The sequence below is a fragment of the Corapipo altera genome, unplaced genomic scaffold (genome assembly GCF_003945725.1).
Source record: "Corapipo altera isolate COAL_440 unplaced genomic scaffold, ASM394572v1 44b, whole genome shotgun sequence".
Classification (NCBI taxonomy): domain Eukaryota; kingdom Metazoa; phylum Chordata; class Aves; order Passeriformes; family Pipridae; genus Corapipo; species Corapipo altera.
Window position 1 is genome coordinate 4,324,177 of NW_020884932.1, and position 15,260 is coordinate 4,339,436.

At 35.3% G+C, this 15,260-nt stretch overlaps 1 protein-coding gene across 2 annotated transcripts in view; it reads left to right on the top strand.

Moving 5' to 3' along the window:
* The window catches only part of BBS9 (Bardet-Biedl syndrome 9), a 284,671-nt gene that overhangs the window by 167,500 nt on the left and 101,911 nt on the right, over positions 1–15,260 (top strand). Inside the window, exon 22 of one of the 2 annotated variants that reach the window (XM_027659381.1) lies at positions 4,479–4,586. The exons of the other annotated variant lie outside the window; for it this stretch is intronic. Within the exon in view, the coding sequence (XP_027515182.1) occupies positions 4,479–4,586 (108 nt within the window). The remainder of the gene's footprint in view (positions 1–4,478; positions 4,587–15,260) is intronic. 2 annotated transcript variants of the gene reach the window in all.

The window sequence follows — 15,260 nt, forward strand, 5'->3', positions numbered from 1 at the left end:
CTCTCCCTTTCTTTCTGTCTTTCTTTCTCCCTTTTTCCCTTCCTTCCTTTCTTTTCTTATAAAATTTACAGGACTTGAATAAAGGTAGCTAGCAGAATCAGTACAAGTAATTGATTAGCTCTTTCAGAGAGAATAATCTCTAATGTTGTAGACTGCATTTTTAGTATGCACTTTCCTAAAATGGTTGACAGAACAAGAAAACCAAAGTGAACATGGTTTTGGATATGGTTTTTTGGAATCTCTGTGAAATAATTTTGCTGTTTAGATTATCTCTGTTGTATAATGATATACATATGGATGGAAAATCTATTATTTACAAGGCTTCTGCTCACATTTGGACTGTTTTGCTGCCAAGGACTGCTCAGGAAGCTTTTTTCTTCTTTCTGTGGAGTCTTTTAATAGTTAATTTCAGAGGAAAATGGAAACTATATGCATAATTTAGGTTGTGACTGAGGGTAAAAGAAAGAGGAAACTCAAATACTCTTTACCTCAAAGTGCCTTTTAATTTTTTTAGATGTATACCACTTTTGTTTTCCTGTTTTTCCACTTTTAGAGCCTCAATAAAATGTGTGAAAACATGGTGATATGAACCTGTAGGAAAACTGTCAGTACTTAATTTTTGTTCAATGTGTGTTATATGTTTATGTTTCCTTTGGGTGTGGGTATCTTTTTCCAACTTAAGAATCAAATGTGTTACAAAAACAGGTGTAGTGAAAATAAGCAAGAGAAGTCTCATTTCCTTTGGGGAACAAAGTTCATAATTAGCTTGAGTGTAATTTTGTACCCTATCAAACAATTTTGCTGACAAAAGCTTGCTTTCTTGGTTTTATCACAACTGATAAAAGATCTGTGATGTCAAACAAGAATTAAGCTACATAGTAAAGGGGGAAAGAGTGGGTCAAATGCAATAACATATTCTAGATGTTAGTCCTGCCAACAATTAGTGGGGAAATTCATTTTATGAAGCACTGTTTACAGACTGACATCTGGAGGACTTCTCAACTTGAATAATTTCCAGTGTGTAGATTTATGTACTACTATTCCTGCCTCTTTTCCCCTTTTTTCCTTAAACATTTCACTGTTCAGATTTGTACCATTCAGGTAATTATGAACGAATGTGAGTTATTTTTCTACTGTGATTTCTTTTAGTGTTCCATGTGCATAAAAACTTAAAATGCTTGCTAAAGTGGACATTCAGTAAATACTTATTGAAATGAACACAAAAATTCAAAGAGTTTTTTAAAACTTAAAGTAGAAGTTCTGACCAGAGAAGTCAGAGCAGATACGTCTGAAGTTTGAAATTAAAAAACTTACAGTCCTAGCAGAAAAGGGTTGTGGGTCTTTTGTTTTGTTTGTTTGTTTTGTTTGTTTTGGTTTTGGTTTGGTTTGGTTTCTTTTTTTTTTTTTGGTTTGATTTTGGGATTGTTTGGGGTTTTTTTCAGATACCTGCCCTTCTGAGTTGTAGAATGTTTTGGAAGCACAAAATCCTGGCCTACCGTGGTTAAAATATTATATTCAGTAGTGTATATTTGTGCCTTATCCAGTTTCTTTTTCAGTCTAGCGAAAGTTTTCGATTTACTTTGAATGTTTCGCTTCTTTCACTGTGACAATTGTCTCAGTATGAGCTCCACTCCTTTCTTCCTGTGTGAAATCAGAGCATATTGTCAAGAGTACTGATTGTTGTCTTGAGGAAGTGTACCTGTGCCTGTTGGAACAAGAAAATGGAATTTACCATTAGTTCCATTGGAAGACGTAGATACCACTTGTGTTGAGGGAGGTTGATCTGTAGATGAGGGTCCGGTCATCCTACCTAGCCCTAGGCATCTGAACAAGTTAAGGGACATACATTTAGCAAATTTGAGTAGCTCCTTCATTTAGAAGGTAATACTGATATTAGAAGAGTAAGGTAGAAATGAGGGGGCACAAAACCCTTGATCTTGTAAGCCTCATTTTCTCAAAAAAAGTAAAAATATCACTATTATATTGCTTTCCTATCTGATCACCCATTTAAATAATTATTGCCACAAGAGTCCTGGTAAAAGTCTACCCCACTCCGAACAGTGCTTTTAGCACATAGAATGCCCTTATGAAACAATAGTATTTAAAAACCACTATAAAATAGGAAACAGTTATTGGTATCCTTGCAGAAGTAACACACAATTACTATTTTTAATATTGATGCTGATAGTATTGCTCTGTGTTTTCTGTCTACATTTTATTTTCATGTAAAATAGTCTGTCACTGGCAGCATTTCAGTCCTCACTATTCTCAAGTAAATAAAATAATGGAAGAAGTTCATTTTGCTTTTAATTGCAATAACTTCTAATAATATCATGACAAGTAGATCTCAATAAATCTCTCACATCAAAATCAAGAGCAGGAAGTCCTGCTTCCTTTCAGCAAGTAGTGTGTCGTAGCTAAGGGCAAATAGACCTTTTCCAACTCTTATTCAGTTACTGTCAACATTGATGACTAATGAAATATTTTGGCACCAAAAGCCATCAATTCTCAAGACTATGTAAGTTACTGAATTTCAGGTTGTTAGAATGAATGTTATAAAAGTTCTCTTATTGTCATGTAGAAATTCAATAGATACTAATTGACTTGGTGAGTTTTCACTCATGCTGATAGAAAGTGTTATAAAACCTTTTAAAATATATGATGCCATTCTTAAGTTTTCTTGCTCAAAAGAACTATTAATTTTGTATCCTCTATTTACAGATCAGTGTTTAATAGGGTAGATTTTATCTGAACAATAAGAATGAAAAATATCTAAATTGACATTTAAAGCACTGGTTTCAGTTTCCTCAAATCTCAGAGTTTACATTTTAGTCACAATTTTCAAATGGGAACAGAAGTATTAGTTTACTGATATTTATTTCTGTTTAGCCTGTAGGTACATTTATATTTAATGCAACATCAGTGGATTATCCCAGTGTTACAGTATTTTACTATGAAGAGGTTTTTCTAATTTCCCATTTTCTCTTTCATTTTCATAGCAGGTATCCTAAATATTTGAAACTGTCATGAGTCATAAGTCTGCACATTGCTGACACATTCACTCCTAATGTTCCTTTCTTAGTGAAAAAATTTGCTTGCTGTAAATCAAACATAACCCCTGTGATGCGTCTTATACTTTCTCTCAGGGTGTATTTGCATATGGTTGTGTCTTTCCTCTTCCTTAGGAGCAAAAGGTGCTGTGTTAGTTCCTCATCTGGTAGTAATGAGTGTTTTCACAGGATTTGCTGGAGCTGTCATGCTTTACCCTGGCTAGACAGGGTGGTACGTATCTGCAGGACATCAGGCATTGGTTTGCCAGTGCTTCTGAAACTGCTGGGGAAAATGCAACTCTCCTCCTTGGGACTGCGTCCTCATTTTTAACTGTTTTACTCATTTAGTTTGTAAAGAGAGAGCAGCCTGTGTTCCTTCAAATTGGATGCACTGCTTATGGGGCCTGGAGTAGAACATGTCTTTTCAAAATAGAACAACTCTGACATAAAGGTGAAAAGTCTGTGCGCTCCATTGAGAGTTGATGTGCTGCTTATAAACACGTGCTTTCAGAACACAAAAGATAAATACATGGATTTGTTTGCTTGCTAGTGGTTATCCTGGGAGGGCTGTGAGAAAGAGATGCAGCTCAGCTGTGTATTGTATTGTTGGCAATGCAATTACTGCAAGGCCGTGTTTTCCTGTGGAATAGTGACACATCCTCCAGTGTACTGACCACAGCTGTTCTGAAATAAATTCACATCAACCTATTCTACTGCAAGCCATTGCAACTGTATTCAGCTGATACTACTACTAGATTATCCCTCTCTTCATATTTTAAACATAGGCATTTAAACATGTTTGAAGAGAGCTGTAAGTAATTGTGTTGTCTAGTGAACTGCTCGTAAAGTAATATTGAAAAATACAAAGAATCTATTATACCATACATTCTAATATCATTACCAGTACAGTGTGTTACTGGACACTGAAAGTGTCCCTGTATTTCCATATCTCTAGCACTAAGTAATAAAAATACTGTATTTAATAGCCCATCCAAAAAAAAAAAAATCATGTCATTCTCTGTGGTATGCTAACAATCTTCTTAAGGTTTGTTGATTTTGTGAAGTTATTTCATTCACACTTAATTATTTTTATTACAAAAATAGCTCTCAGTAATGTGATCTTTAACACAAATCAAATTATTTTCCATGTTTTGTGTGGAAGCAGTTTTACATATTCTGTGGTCTAAATGCATTCAAACTTTTTTCAAAATGACATAAATAGTAGCAAGAAGTCATTAAGACATAATCAACCTTCTAAACAATGGTAATAGTTTTCTTTAACAAATGTTTCTGTGAAGTGAAAGTAATGACTATTTTAGTTTTTTATGTTCCTGTCAACTAATTTATCACCTCTTTTCCTCAATTATGCACCAGTGAATTTGTTTTGTTACATAAACACAACATCAAGTTTCTTCCATTTTCAACTAGGTGGCTGTGCTACAATCCCAGAGTCTGATTTAGAGGAAAGAACCGTTATACCGGGCTCTACAACGTTTTCCAGTCATGGGCAGATCACAAAGCAGAAATCCAAGCATGGTAAGAAAAGGAAAATTACATTATTTCACTTAGAAGTGTGCAACTCATCTTTTCAGAATGTTTGTGGACATATGAAACAAATGGCATGTGTTTCAGGCTTTGTTACCATAATTTCAGTTTTTCTTGCTATAATAGTACAATGTGTAGGATTCTGAGCTTATTCAGCTTCTTCTGTCAAGAATGGTTCAACTGTAGAGATCAGTCTTGGAATTAAATAACTTTGCAGTTGAAAGGTTTTGTGCTACATAATATTGGAATGTGAAGAGGTTTTATTTGTGACCTCTTCCACAGAGGCAAAATGAAACTGATGACATTTTGATGTAATAAAGGCTTCTTTTTCTTGCAGTATGGTGGTTACACTTTGTGCCAGCTGATTAAAACACAGTAATTACTTATCTTTTGTGGGGAGACTTCCTAGAATTTCAGAAAAATATTATTGGATCTAATAAAATGAAATTATACTGACTATAAAATATGCTGCATACAGTGATGACATATTTTCTGGAAAGACTTCATGCTGCCGGGAACTGTGATATAGTGTTAACATATTTTAAAAGCAACACTGTAAAGTAGTGCATTGCAGTTTAATAAAGTGGCTGGTAAGTTCTCAGGCTGTGACAACAGCAATTTCACCTTTTGCTTACTATGTTGTACCTTCACTCCTCTTTCCCCCATTCCTTGTCTGATTTTGTCCTGTAATGTTTAAGAGTATTCGAATGTTGTTTGTAAACCAGAAGTGTTCATTATAGATGGGTGTTGAAGTTAAGAAGAGCAGCTTAGAGGTTGCAACCAACAATAGTCAGAAAGTCCTTATACAGCTGCAAAACCCAGTTAATCGAGTGTTTAAAACGCATTCAGTTGCATGTTTGCTCAGCTAAATGCACAGACAGACAGGGAATTGGAATATATAGTATATAATGGTTAATTGCAATAGCAGAATTTACATTAGCAAATAGTGGGCAGGGAAGAAGGTTATCTAGTGCTACAATGTATAATAATGCCATGGTGTATAATAATGCCATGGTGTAACTTAAACCACCAAAATATCTGCTCACAAAACCAACCTGAAAAATCCCCCGAAGACCTAAAGCTCTGACTTTCCTAGCACACTAATTACTTGTGGTCCTCATGGACTTCAGGTCATAAGAAGAAGGGAACCTGTCAAAGTTGACATACCTATATTTTAACCTTTGCCATCTGGATATATTAAGTACCCTCCTCATAATGGAAAAGTGTATCATCTCTCTGATGGAGGATATAATCCTGATAAAATTCCAACTTGAGGCAACTAGACCAGTAAATCACAAACATATGGCAGGTAATTCCTCTTCTTTGTCTGATGCTCCAGTCTCCTGATCAAGCACATATTTTTTCTTGAGTAGATAGTGTTCTAATATATTTAAATAACCTTATTGCTGAAAAGACTAGCCTAAGTGGAAAAGTGTAGAAATGTATTCATGAGATCCAGAAACAACAGCATGGGGGACCTGCATATCCTACTGTAAGTCTTAACCCATGATAAAAATTGAGATTTACGTCACATAGCTGGCTGTTGTTGCTTTGTAACTATAAAAGGCAGAATGAAAAATTTGAAAGCTTTTAAAAAGTCTTTAGGTTTACAACCATGAGTGAATTTAATATGAGTGAATTTAATTCATTCATGATAAGAATTGACTGCCATCTGCCAGTTAGTGCTGCAATATAGAGAACACCTAGAATATCTGCTGCTGAGCTGTCTGGAAATTCTAATTGCTACAAGTGTAAGAGCCAAGGGAGCTACTTAAACCTGAAGGTAACAGTAGGCATGAAATCACAGCATTTCAGTGTTTTTCTGTACATGATATTTTTGGACCGAGTTCTTGCTCAGGCACCAGAGACTGCAGCAGGACCACAGTGATTACAAAGAACCCTCAAAGAATATTTTTTTGTGTCTTATGTATCTTTTTATTTGAGTTTGCATTTAATTTAACTATGTGCAATAAGTAAGAGGAAAAAAAGGGCAAAGTAAAAATCATTTTTCTTGACATATCTTCCTTCATTTCCTGATGGAGTTCAAGATAGATTTGGATGATAAGTTGAGAGGTTTTGTTTTCTTCTTCCAGATGGCTTTTGTTATTCTTTTCTGTAGCTATAAAGGTAGTTGCAAAGTGCGAAATTATACTGTCTTTAGTGAGGTTTCTGTGTTTAGCTAATATTTTTCATTGTACTGTATCAACTGAACTGATATGCTAAGCTTCTTTAATGTTCTTTACCAAAAATTTCCCACAATTTAATAATAGAGGTTTAAATATATAAAAATATGTGGAGGCTACAAAACCAAATAGATGAAAACTGAGGAGAAAAATCAAGGTGTCTTTGGGGTCTCTTCATCTCTTCAGGTGTAGTTTGGTATGCACATGGAAACCATAGGTGATATCCCTGTGTAGGAAACCTGAAAAGAAACGTGTCTAATAATAGATTGCATTCACAGAGGAAGATGGAAATCAAAGGGATAAGATGAGCTTTTAAAGTTAGGATATCCCAAAGGATTCTGTAGGTTATGGGAGAACTTCAGTTGGATGCAGTAGAGTACCATCTTTATGTATATAGTACTTGCATCCAGCAAAGGATGAAGCCTCAGGACCGTAAGGAGAATTGAACTTGATGTAGCATGTACAGTTTTGGGAGCCACGATATAAGAAAGATATTAAGCTCTTAGAGAGCAGCCAAAGGAGGGCAACGAAGATGGTGGTGGTTCTAGAGGGGAAGCCATATGAAGGGTGGCTGAGGTGTCTTGGCTTTTTCAGCCTGGAGAAGAGGACACTGAGAGGAGACCTCATGGCACTCTACAACTTTCACATGAGGGGAAGCAGAGGGGCAGGCACCGATCTCTTCTCTCTGGGGACCGGCAATAGGACCTGAAGGAATGGCTTTAATTGGAATAGTTACTTAGGACAGCAGAAAATGACATTTAGAAGTCATGCTGCAAGTCTGTCCAAGGAGAGAAGGAATGGTTTTAGCCCAATCACAGAACCTCTTTGGAAGGTTCTGTGAAGGGGGATTACTGGTTGTATGATGTTTTCTTTAAATTGCTGAAACAGTTCTCACTGATTTTTTTTCTTATTTATTTTTTTTCTAGTTCAAGTATGTTGGGATGCCATAGTAAAGAATAGGATCATGTTCACAATATTTGAAAGTTAATGATATTATTCCACTTGTAGGAGCAGCTTCTTTTAGACAACTTTTACTTTGAGTGGGTACAAAATACTCCCTTGAACATTTTCTATTCCAGTGAATGGAAAACAATTCTTCCTTCTTACCCCCTCAAGATACTGAATCTGTGTGCACTGCATTTGGAGGAGTAATACTAGCATGATAAATCACTTCTAATGCAGATCTCGGTGTTTTGATTAGAGTGAGGACAGAGCAGCAGAGATTGCATTGCGGGCTGCATATGCCTGGTAGAGAGTTCGAATATAATTTGAAGTTGTGTCTGTTTGTTATATCTTTACTTTTTCCACAACTGCAATACCAATGCAGTTATGCTGACCTCTGCTGCAATCACAAGTACAAATGTAGTGGGTTTAGAATCTGTGTAGGTCCTGTGGAGTTCCTTTCTCTTTGTTATGCTGTTCCCGCTGTCTTCCATTTTCTTACAAGTTATGAATTTCTTACTAGAGTTGCAGTTTGCTTGAGTGGTTTGATTTCAAGGGGAAGTGTGCTTTAATATTTCCGATGAAACAAGTTCAAAATGTGGTTTGTCACAAAGAGGTATAAGAAAGTTCTTGTACATGCCGACTTCTTAGAGAAATCTCTAAGGGATGTGGGTAACAACCTTAAAACAACTTTTCTCTGAACAATTAAACTGTGCTGGTGGTGAGCTTTTGCATGTGATAATAACATATGCATTTATTGGGATATAGCCCTTAAAGTAAGTGTTCTGAATTCCTTATATGCTATATGTTGCATGCTACTTATTATGAAAGAGAATTTCCTAACGCGTTTTTCTAACCCCTATTCCTACTGAATATTTTACACAGAAAGGATCTGATTGATTTTTTTTTTATGAGTAAAGAGCTTTACACTGGTAAATCATGAGTAACTGCACTAAACTGATAGAAAACCAGATGAAAGGTTAGTATGAATAAGGCAACGATTGGGCTGAAAAAATTATCTTTGGTTTTTTTGGTTGGTTTTATTTTGGTGGTTTTTTTATGGAACAAGAGTGCTAATTACTTTGTAGTTTGCCTGCTTGTTCAGGATTTTACAACAGTGGGAGTCAGATTTGTGAAGTAGCATGTCATGCAGGTATTGGAATTTTCACTACTTTTAAGACTTGCTTTTCCTGGCAGAATTTTTCACCAAAGATCCTGTAAATCTGTCCTGTAAATGATCTATCTAAACAAAAAAAAGGTCTTTAATATATAAGGGAAATGTTTACCTGACCTTGCCATGATAATTCAGAATAATCTTGTCTTCCTGAGAGAGCGACCAAGCATGGCTCAGTGTTTATATTTATTGTTTAAACACAAATATTTCTGAGAAGCTGTTCATGAGACCAAATGAAACCAAAGGCCTGGCATTTGGATTTGCTACTGTGCAGCCACAGTTTTAGTTAAATTCTTTGTATATTGCTGTCATGCAAATATTTAGATGACTTAAAGATTAAATTTCAAAGTTCTCATCTTCTGTGATTATATTTAGTAAAGTAAATAAACTTTCATAGTTTGATACTCATAGCATCTAAGACCAAAAACTCTCTCAGCATTTATATTTATGTATTGGAATAGATTTTTTAACTGTCTTTAATTTGAAGCATCTGGCATATTACTTTTGATTATACAGACAGGCAGCTATACATAGATGACTGTGAGGTTGAACTATAAACTCCAGTAGAACAAGATGTTCTGGGCCAGATTTTCAAAGCACCCTCCATAGTTGCACCCACCAGTGCACAGTTGCATGTCTTTTCCTGCAAGAATTACTTAATGTATTTTATTTTTATTTTGTTACTTTTTCTCCAGCATTGAATGGCAATATAAGTAGATGCTGTAGGTGCCATTTAAGAGGATCTTTTAACTTCACCCTTCTAATCAAAGATAGCTTTCCTTAGTAGCCTAGACAATTTTAGGAATTATCCCATGATTCCATCCCACAAAGATGCTTAGTTGCACAATCTTGTTAATAAACAAGATTGAAACTATTTTCCTTTAAAGGGTGTAGTGACATATTTAAATTTAACAATGTGCTTAATTTGTCTTATGAATCAGAGTTTATGTGAACACACAACTGTGTGAAACTGCCATCTGTTAAGGAGCTCATCAAAAAGTGATGTAATTTAAGATGAAATTTGCTATAGTGCTTCATTTATTTGATTTCATAAAGGAGTATTCTTAAACACTTGGCTTTGTACAAACAGTTAGATGGTAAAGAGCTTTTGGATATAAATTGTTGCCAGCTCTCCACTGAGTCTTTTTATTTTTGTACTGTACTGTTCTTAATATTATCTTCTGCCTACAAAATTGAGGAAACACAGAGCCTTGAATTTGTTTTGAAGGGTGTTTAAATATGCTGTCAAAACTCTAAAACAGGTTTGTGGAAGATTCTAGATCAGACATATATTGTTTATATATTGGACTACTAACTACTCTAAATTTTCAACATGCATAAGTAAGATACAGATGGTCTTACTGCTGTTATTGCAATTATCATTATTTGCTACGCTGGTAATCATTTGGATACTGATGTTCTTGCCAATTATAGCAAAGGTATTTTCAATATACGTAGCCAAGCAGTTCACTTTTTCAGGTTAGACAATATAATAGGACAGAAATCAATTGCAATATTAACTGTATTGTACATGAGATTAAACAAAAGGGAAATGTATAAATTAGGCTAATGATAATTTTGGAAAAATACACGTGCTGTCTGGAATAGGATTTCATGCCCGTAATGAACTTTCAAAACAATCAGCTGAACAAATCAGTATTTTTGGCAGCACAGACTTTCCAGCTGTCCACGACTACAGTTTTAAACCTGAAGTTTGGTTACTACAGTCATGACGAAAGTTAAGAACAACAGGTCTGACTTCAAACTTATTCTTTTAAATCATTGAAGGCACAGTTAATGGGACTCATCTGAGGGGGTAAATGTGCTGCTGACACTTTCAGTTTGGTTTCAAGCATTTTGATGAGTGAGTTGCAACACAGTATTTTTTCGTTTGCTAACAAAAAATCTGAATTAGAAACAAGTCTGGTGAAAATGTGGAAACTTATGATGGCTTCAGGTAAGTGAAAGCTCCTTCAAGACCTAACCTCATTAGTCGCTCACTTAGATGTTTCCCACTGCCGTATTATGGTACTACAAGACTAGATTCTTGTTTCTTTCTGTATGGACATTGCTATGCAATAGGAAAGATACCAGGAGCCTGCAGCTGTGCCCACCTAATACTTTAAAATTGCTAAGCTAATTGTTTCCGCAAGAAAAGGTGCAAAGAAAATCACTGGGCTACAAAAAGCCTATTTTTCTGGAGAGAGCTGAAGAGATTTATAGAGTTTTCTTTTCCACAGAGTCTGTTTTTCCAAAGAGCAGAACAGCTTAAGAGATTAATGTGAGAATTTCTTCATTAAGTCAATACCAAATGAAGTACAGTTTCTCTTTTAGCAGGAGCTTGTATATACATCTCCTCTGAAATGCAATATAACATGAGAACACAGCAAGTCTTAAATATGTTCTATTATTTACAAATTTTAGTATATTATAATGTGTATTACTGACTGCAGCGAGTAAAGAGATCAGCCACTGTGTTTGCCCTATACCATTGGTTGTGATAGTGTTTTATAAAATATTTCCACTCAAAGGTTAAAGTCTGATTAATTCTGCATTGTTTCATGACTGTCAATGCCACAAAGAACTAATGGGTACCTTACACTCTGTTTCATGGGTTGTCTCAGAATTTGCTGTGATATCTCAGAAAAGAGGTATGAAATGAAGAAGTCATGGTATAGAAAGCTTAAACCTTTTCCATTTTCCTTTAAATTCAGTGGCTTTAATGGAAAGAGTTTTTTTGGGGTTGGTTTTTTTTTTGTTTCTTTGTTTTTGTTTTATAAAAAATGAATTTAAAGGCATTCCTAACATTATTAGCAAAAGATTGCTATTGTTGCAGTTAGGGAGCAATAAAGAGTGATACAAGGTATAAGAACATACTCATGGCCATATCCAAAGCTTTCTGGAACCTGTGAAAAAGCCTTTCCTTAATTTTACCAAGACCTGAACATGAAAACTCTTAATGGATAATAGAAGATAAGAAGCACATAAAAGATAGGTTGAGAAGAAAGGACATGCTAAATATGGAACAAAACCAAAAATCAAATCTAAACGCATTTTTGGGAGTCATGAATAGATCTTGTGTGCAAGAAAGGGGAACTGTAGAAGGAATCAAAAAAAGAGAAGTTTAAAAGCTTTTTATGTGACTAAATGTTGGTTTTCATATTTTCTTGTCAATTATCTTGCATAACTATGAGCTTAGGACACGTAGGTGATTGTCTGTCACTAGGATTCATTCACTCACTCATCTTCCACCAGTGAAGATGGGCAGGACAGAAACTAGTCTGACTTTGCTGTTATTTACTGCTGCTTACTTTTCCTCTGTGATGGTGAAGGTTAATGCTATTTTCCTTACTAGTGTCTGTAAGATTTCTTGTGTTGTTTTTGTTTCTTCACACCAGTTATTTCCTCCATCATATTAAGTGTTGCCATCTAAAGTGCACACTACAAATATGACCACCAATTTTTTTTTCTGATTGATGTGAACTGCTAGCTACTGGTTTCTTTAGCTATCGTGAAACCTTTTCACTGAATGCTCAATAACACTTGTTTCTCAAGACATCTGTTTTCCCACCTAATGCTTTACTGACTCTCCAGTTCTCCTACACAAATCTTTGTACCTATTTTTTTTGTTTAACTGGGAGATCATAATTTTGTTCACAACATGGATAGCTTTGAATTTCATGTATTGTTTGAATTAGTGTATTATTCCTGGCTTCACTTCTTTTGACAGATCTTTGTTGGTTTGTGAGATAGTACACAGGTGTCTGTGCTACTTTCTTGACATTATAGAAAAGTATCTATAAAATTTACATTGTGCTGTTGAGTCTTTGTTTACTTGTGTTACATATTAATGATTTCTATAGTTCTTGTCAGTCTTTGAGTAGTATAAACATTTCATGCTGTTCTAGTTTCTAATGAGTTATTATTATTTAAAAAAAAAAAAAGAAAAGAATATAAGTACAGAGAAACTCATCAAAACATTATTTCAATGCCTGCCCAACACTCCAAGGCAAGAAATATTTAGAGGCTGCCAGGTATATTATTGAACCCTCCTCAGTTTTTCAGAGCCTGGACAACACAGTTGGCAGGAAGAGGAGAATACAGACACTTTTGGCTTTTCCCATCCATCTTTATATAAAAGAGGTAATTAAATGGGAGACATTCATTAGCACAAAACAGAGCCAAGCACTCCAAGATCTCTACTGCTGACAACTAGTACTGCAAGTTTTAGGAAATCCCAAAAAATCATTGAATACTCCAAGGAGGAGTTTTTCTGATGCAGAAACTCTGAGTTTGAATTGTATGGCTTATGTTTCATATACATACAGTCCTTCAATACTTTTCTAAGAATCCCATAGTTAATATTAATGTAATTGTTTGCTATATCAGATGAGTATTTGTTATTAGTTAAATCCATGACGAGCCTTTAAAAAGGTTTTCCGTGTGTTTTTTTTTCCAGGTTGCGCAAAATGCCAAGACTCATTTTATAGCTTGTCAACATTGGCCACCAAAGGGAGATTAGCTATAGGTCTTTAGGAACTTTACTGGAAAAAAATGACATTGTGGAGGTGTTAGAGGTTATTTTCCAAAATATCTTCTTTTAGAAGGAATTTTAGTGTCTTGTGCCCCTTTCTCCCATCACTGTTCCAGAAGGCAGACATCCATATTATGAGCTAATGACTTAAACTTTCTTTAGAAAAAAGAAAAAGGACTGTTTTTGAGATACAAGATTGCATGAAAGCACCTGAAACTGCTAGGATCAGTTCTCTCTCCCTGCGGGCTGACTCTGCAACCTCTTGAAAAATAAGGGATTTGAATGGAAATAGTGACTCTCTTTTAAAGAACTGCTGACACGCCTCAAATGAGGGAGCACATTCCCACATGCTCTTTATTGGAGAGTGTTACTGGAATTACAAATAGGTTTTCCATGTCATCTTGTGAAAATTATCTGTGCCATTATAAGCCATTTTGGAGTTTTGCTAGAGCTTTGAATTGTCAAAGAATGGATATTATTGGTAATATGGATGATGCATATTGCCAGAGACTATCATCTGAGTTAAATAATATCGCGAAGAGTATGAAAATGTTTCTAGGTTTGAATCATCAATTTTTTCTCTTAATTATTCAAATGAAATATTCAAAATTCTACTGCACTGTCAAGGTTCTGCAACTCACAGCTTTTCTATAAAGGCAATGTGATTGCCATACTTGTAGACAATCAAAAGTAGGTGTTACTGTGATGTGTCTCAGAAGAGGCTTGGACCCCAAATCCCAATAGTCTGTTGGGGATGAATATTATCATCACTTTGGTCTTCTGGAGCAGTATATATTTTGATCATGCTGGCTCTAGTTCTTTAAACTGGTTAGTTAAAATGGACTGTAAAATTCTTATTTTACATTTATATGCCGTATTGTTAAGAGCTCTTTGCAGTTTTTGAATGGTGGCACAGTTCTCCAAAGGGAACATATGCCTAATTCAAAGGAGCCCACATTCTGCTTTTAATAGTAATGTCTTTTGAGGCCTCACCTCTGCATGCTGTCACAGCTGATGCCCTTTCATGAACTCCTTGGTTCTTAAATTGGTTCTCAGTGCCTGTGGCTGGGAAACGCAGCACATTTGACTTTGTTATACCTAACACTGGGATGTGTCATATTTCTAATTTTAGTGGAGAATTAAAATGTGGTAGTTATTGACACTTGGACTATAGGTAATGCAGGTCTTCTGATGTTTTCTGATCAAGAGACACATCAATTATAATAACAGAATTCAAAAAGTTAGTCTTCCAGAACTGATTCAAGTTCACCACATCGGATGATAGTGATCAGATGGCTTTGTTAAAGAATTGTTTAGTACCTTGGGACCATATTACACTTTAGGAAGACTTCCACAAAAGGACAAGCAACAAGAGAGCAGTAGCCCTTGTTATTAAAATCAACAGTTCCAACAATGTAGCACTTATTACTAATCCTGAAGTAGTAATTTTGTCAACCTCATCAAATATGTATCAGCCATCTCTGCTAAGCACATTCTATTTCTGAGTTATTTTGTATTGTAATCCACAGAGTATCCTCTCAGATTTTTCATCTGTTACAGTAATTCTATCTTCCTGTGGTTGGGTGTCACCCTCACCGATTTGGTATTAAGCCTCCTGAAGTGTTTCCAAAAGTAGGATATGAGGCTGAAGAAGAAGTGAATGAAAAACAGAATAAGTGCTGAATTTTGTAATAGCTACTGGAACATATGACCATAAGTACTCCTGCTGCATGAAGCAGTGCTGGTGTGTATTACCACCCTGTTATTACATACGTGTATCTATACATGCCTCAGTGTTAGCAAGGAGTATATCAGTGCATAAGGCTAAACAA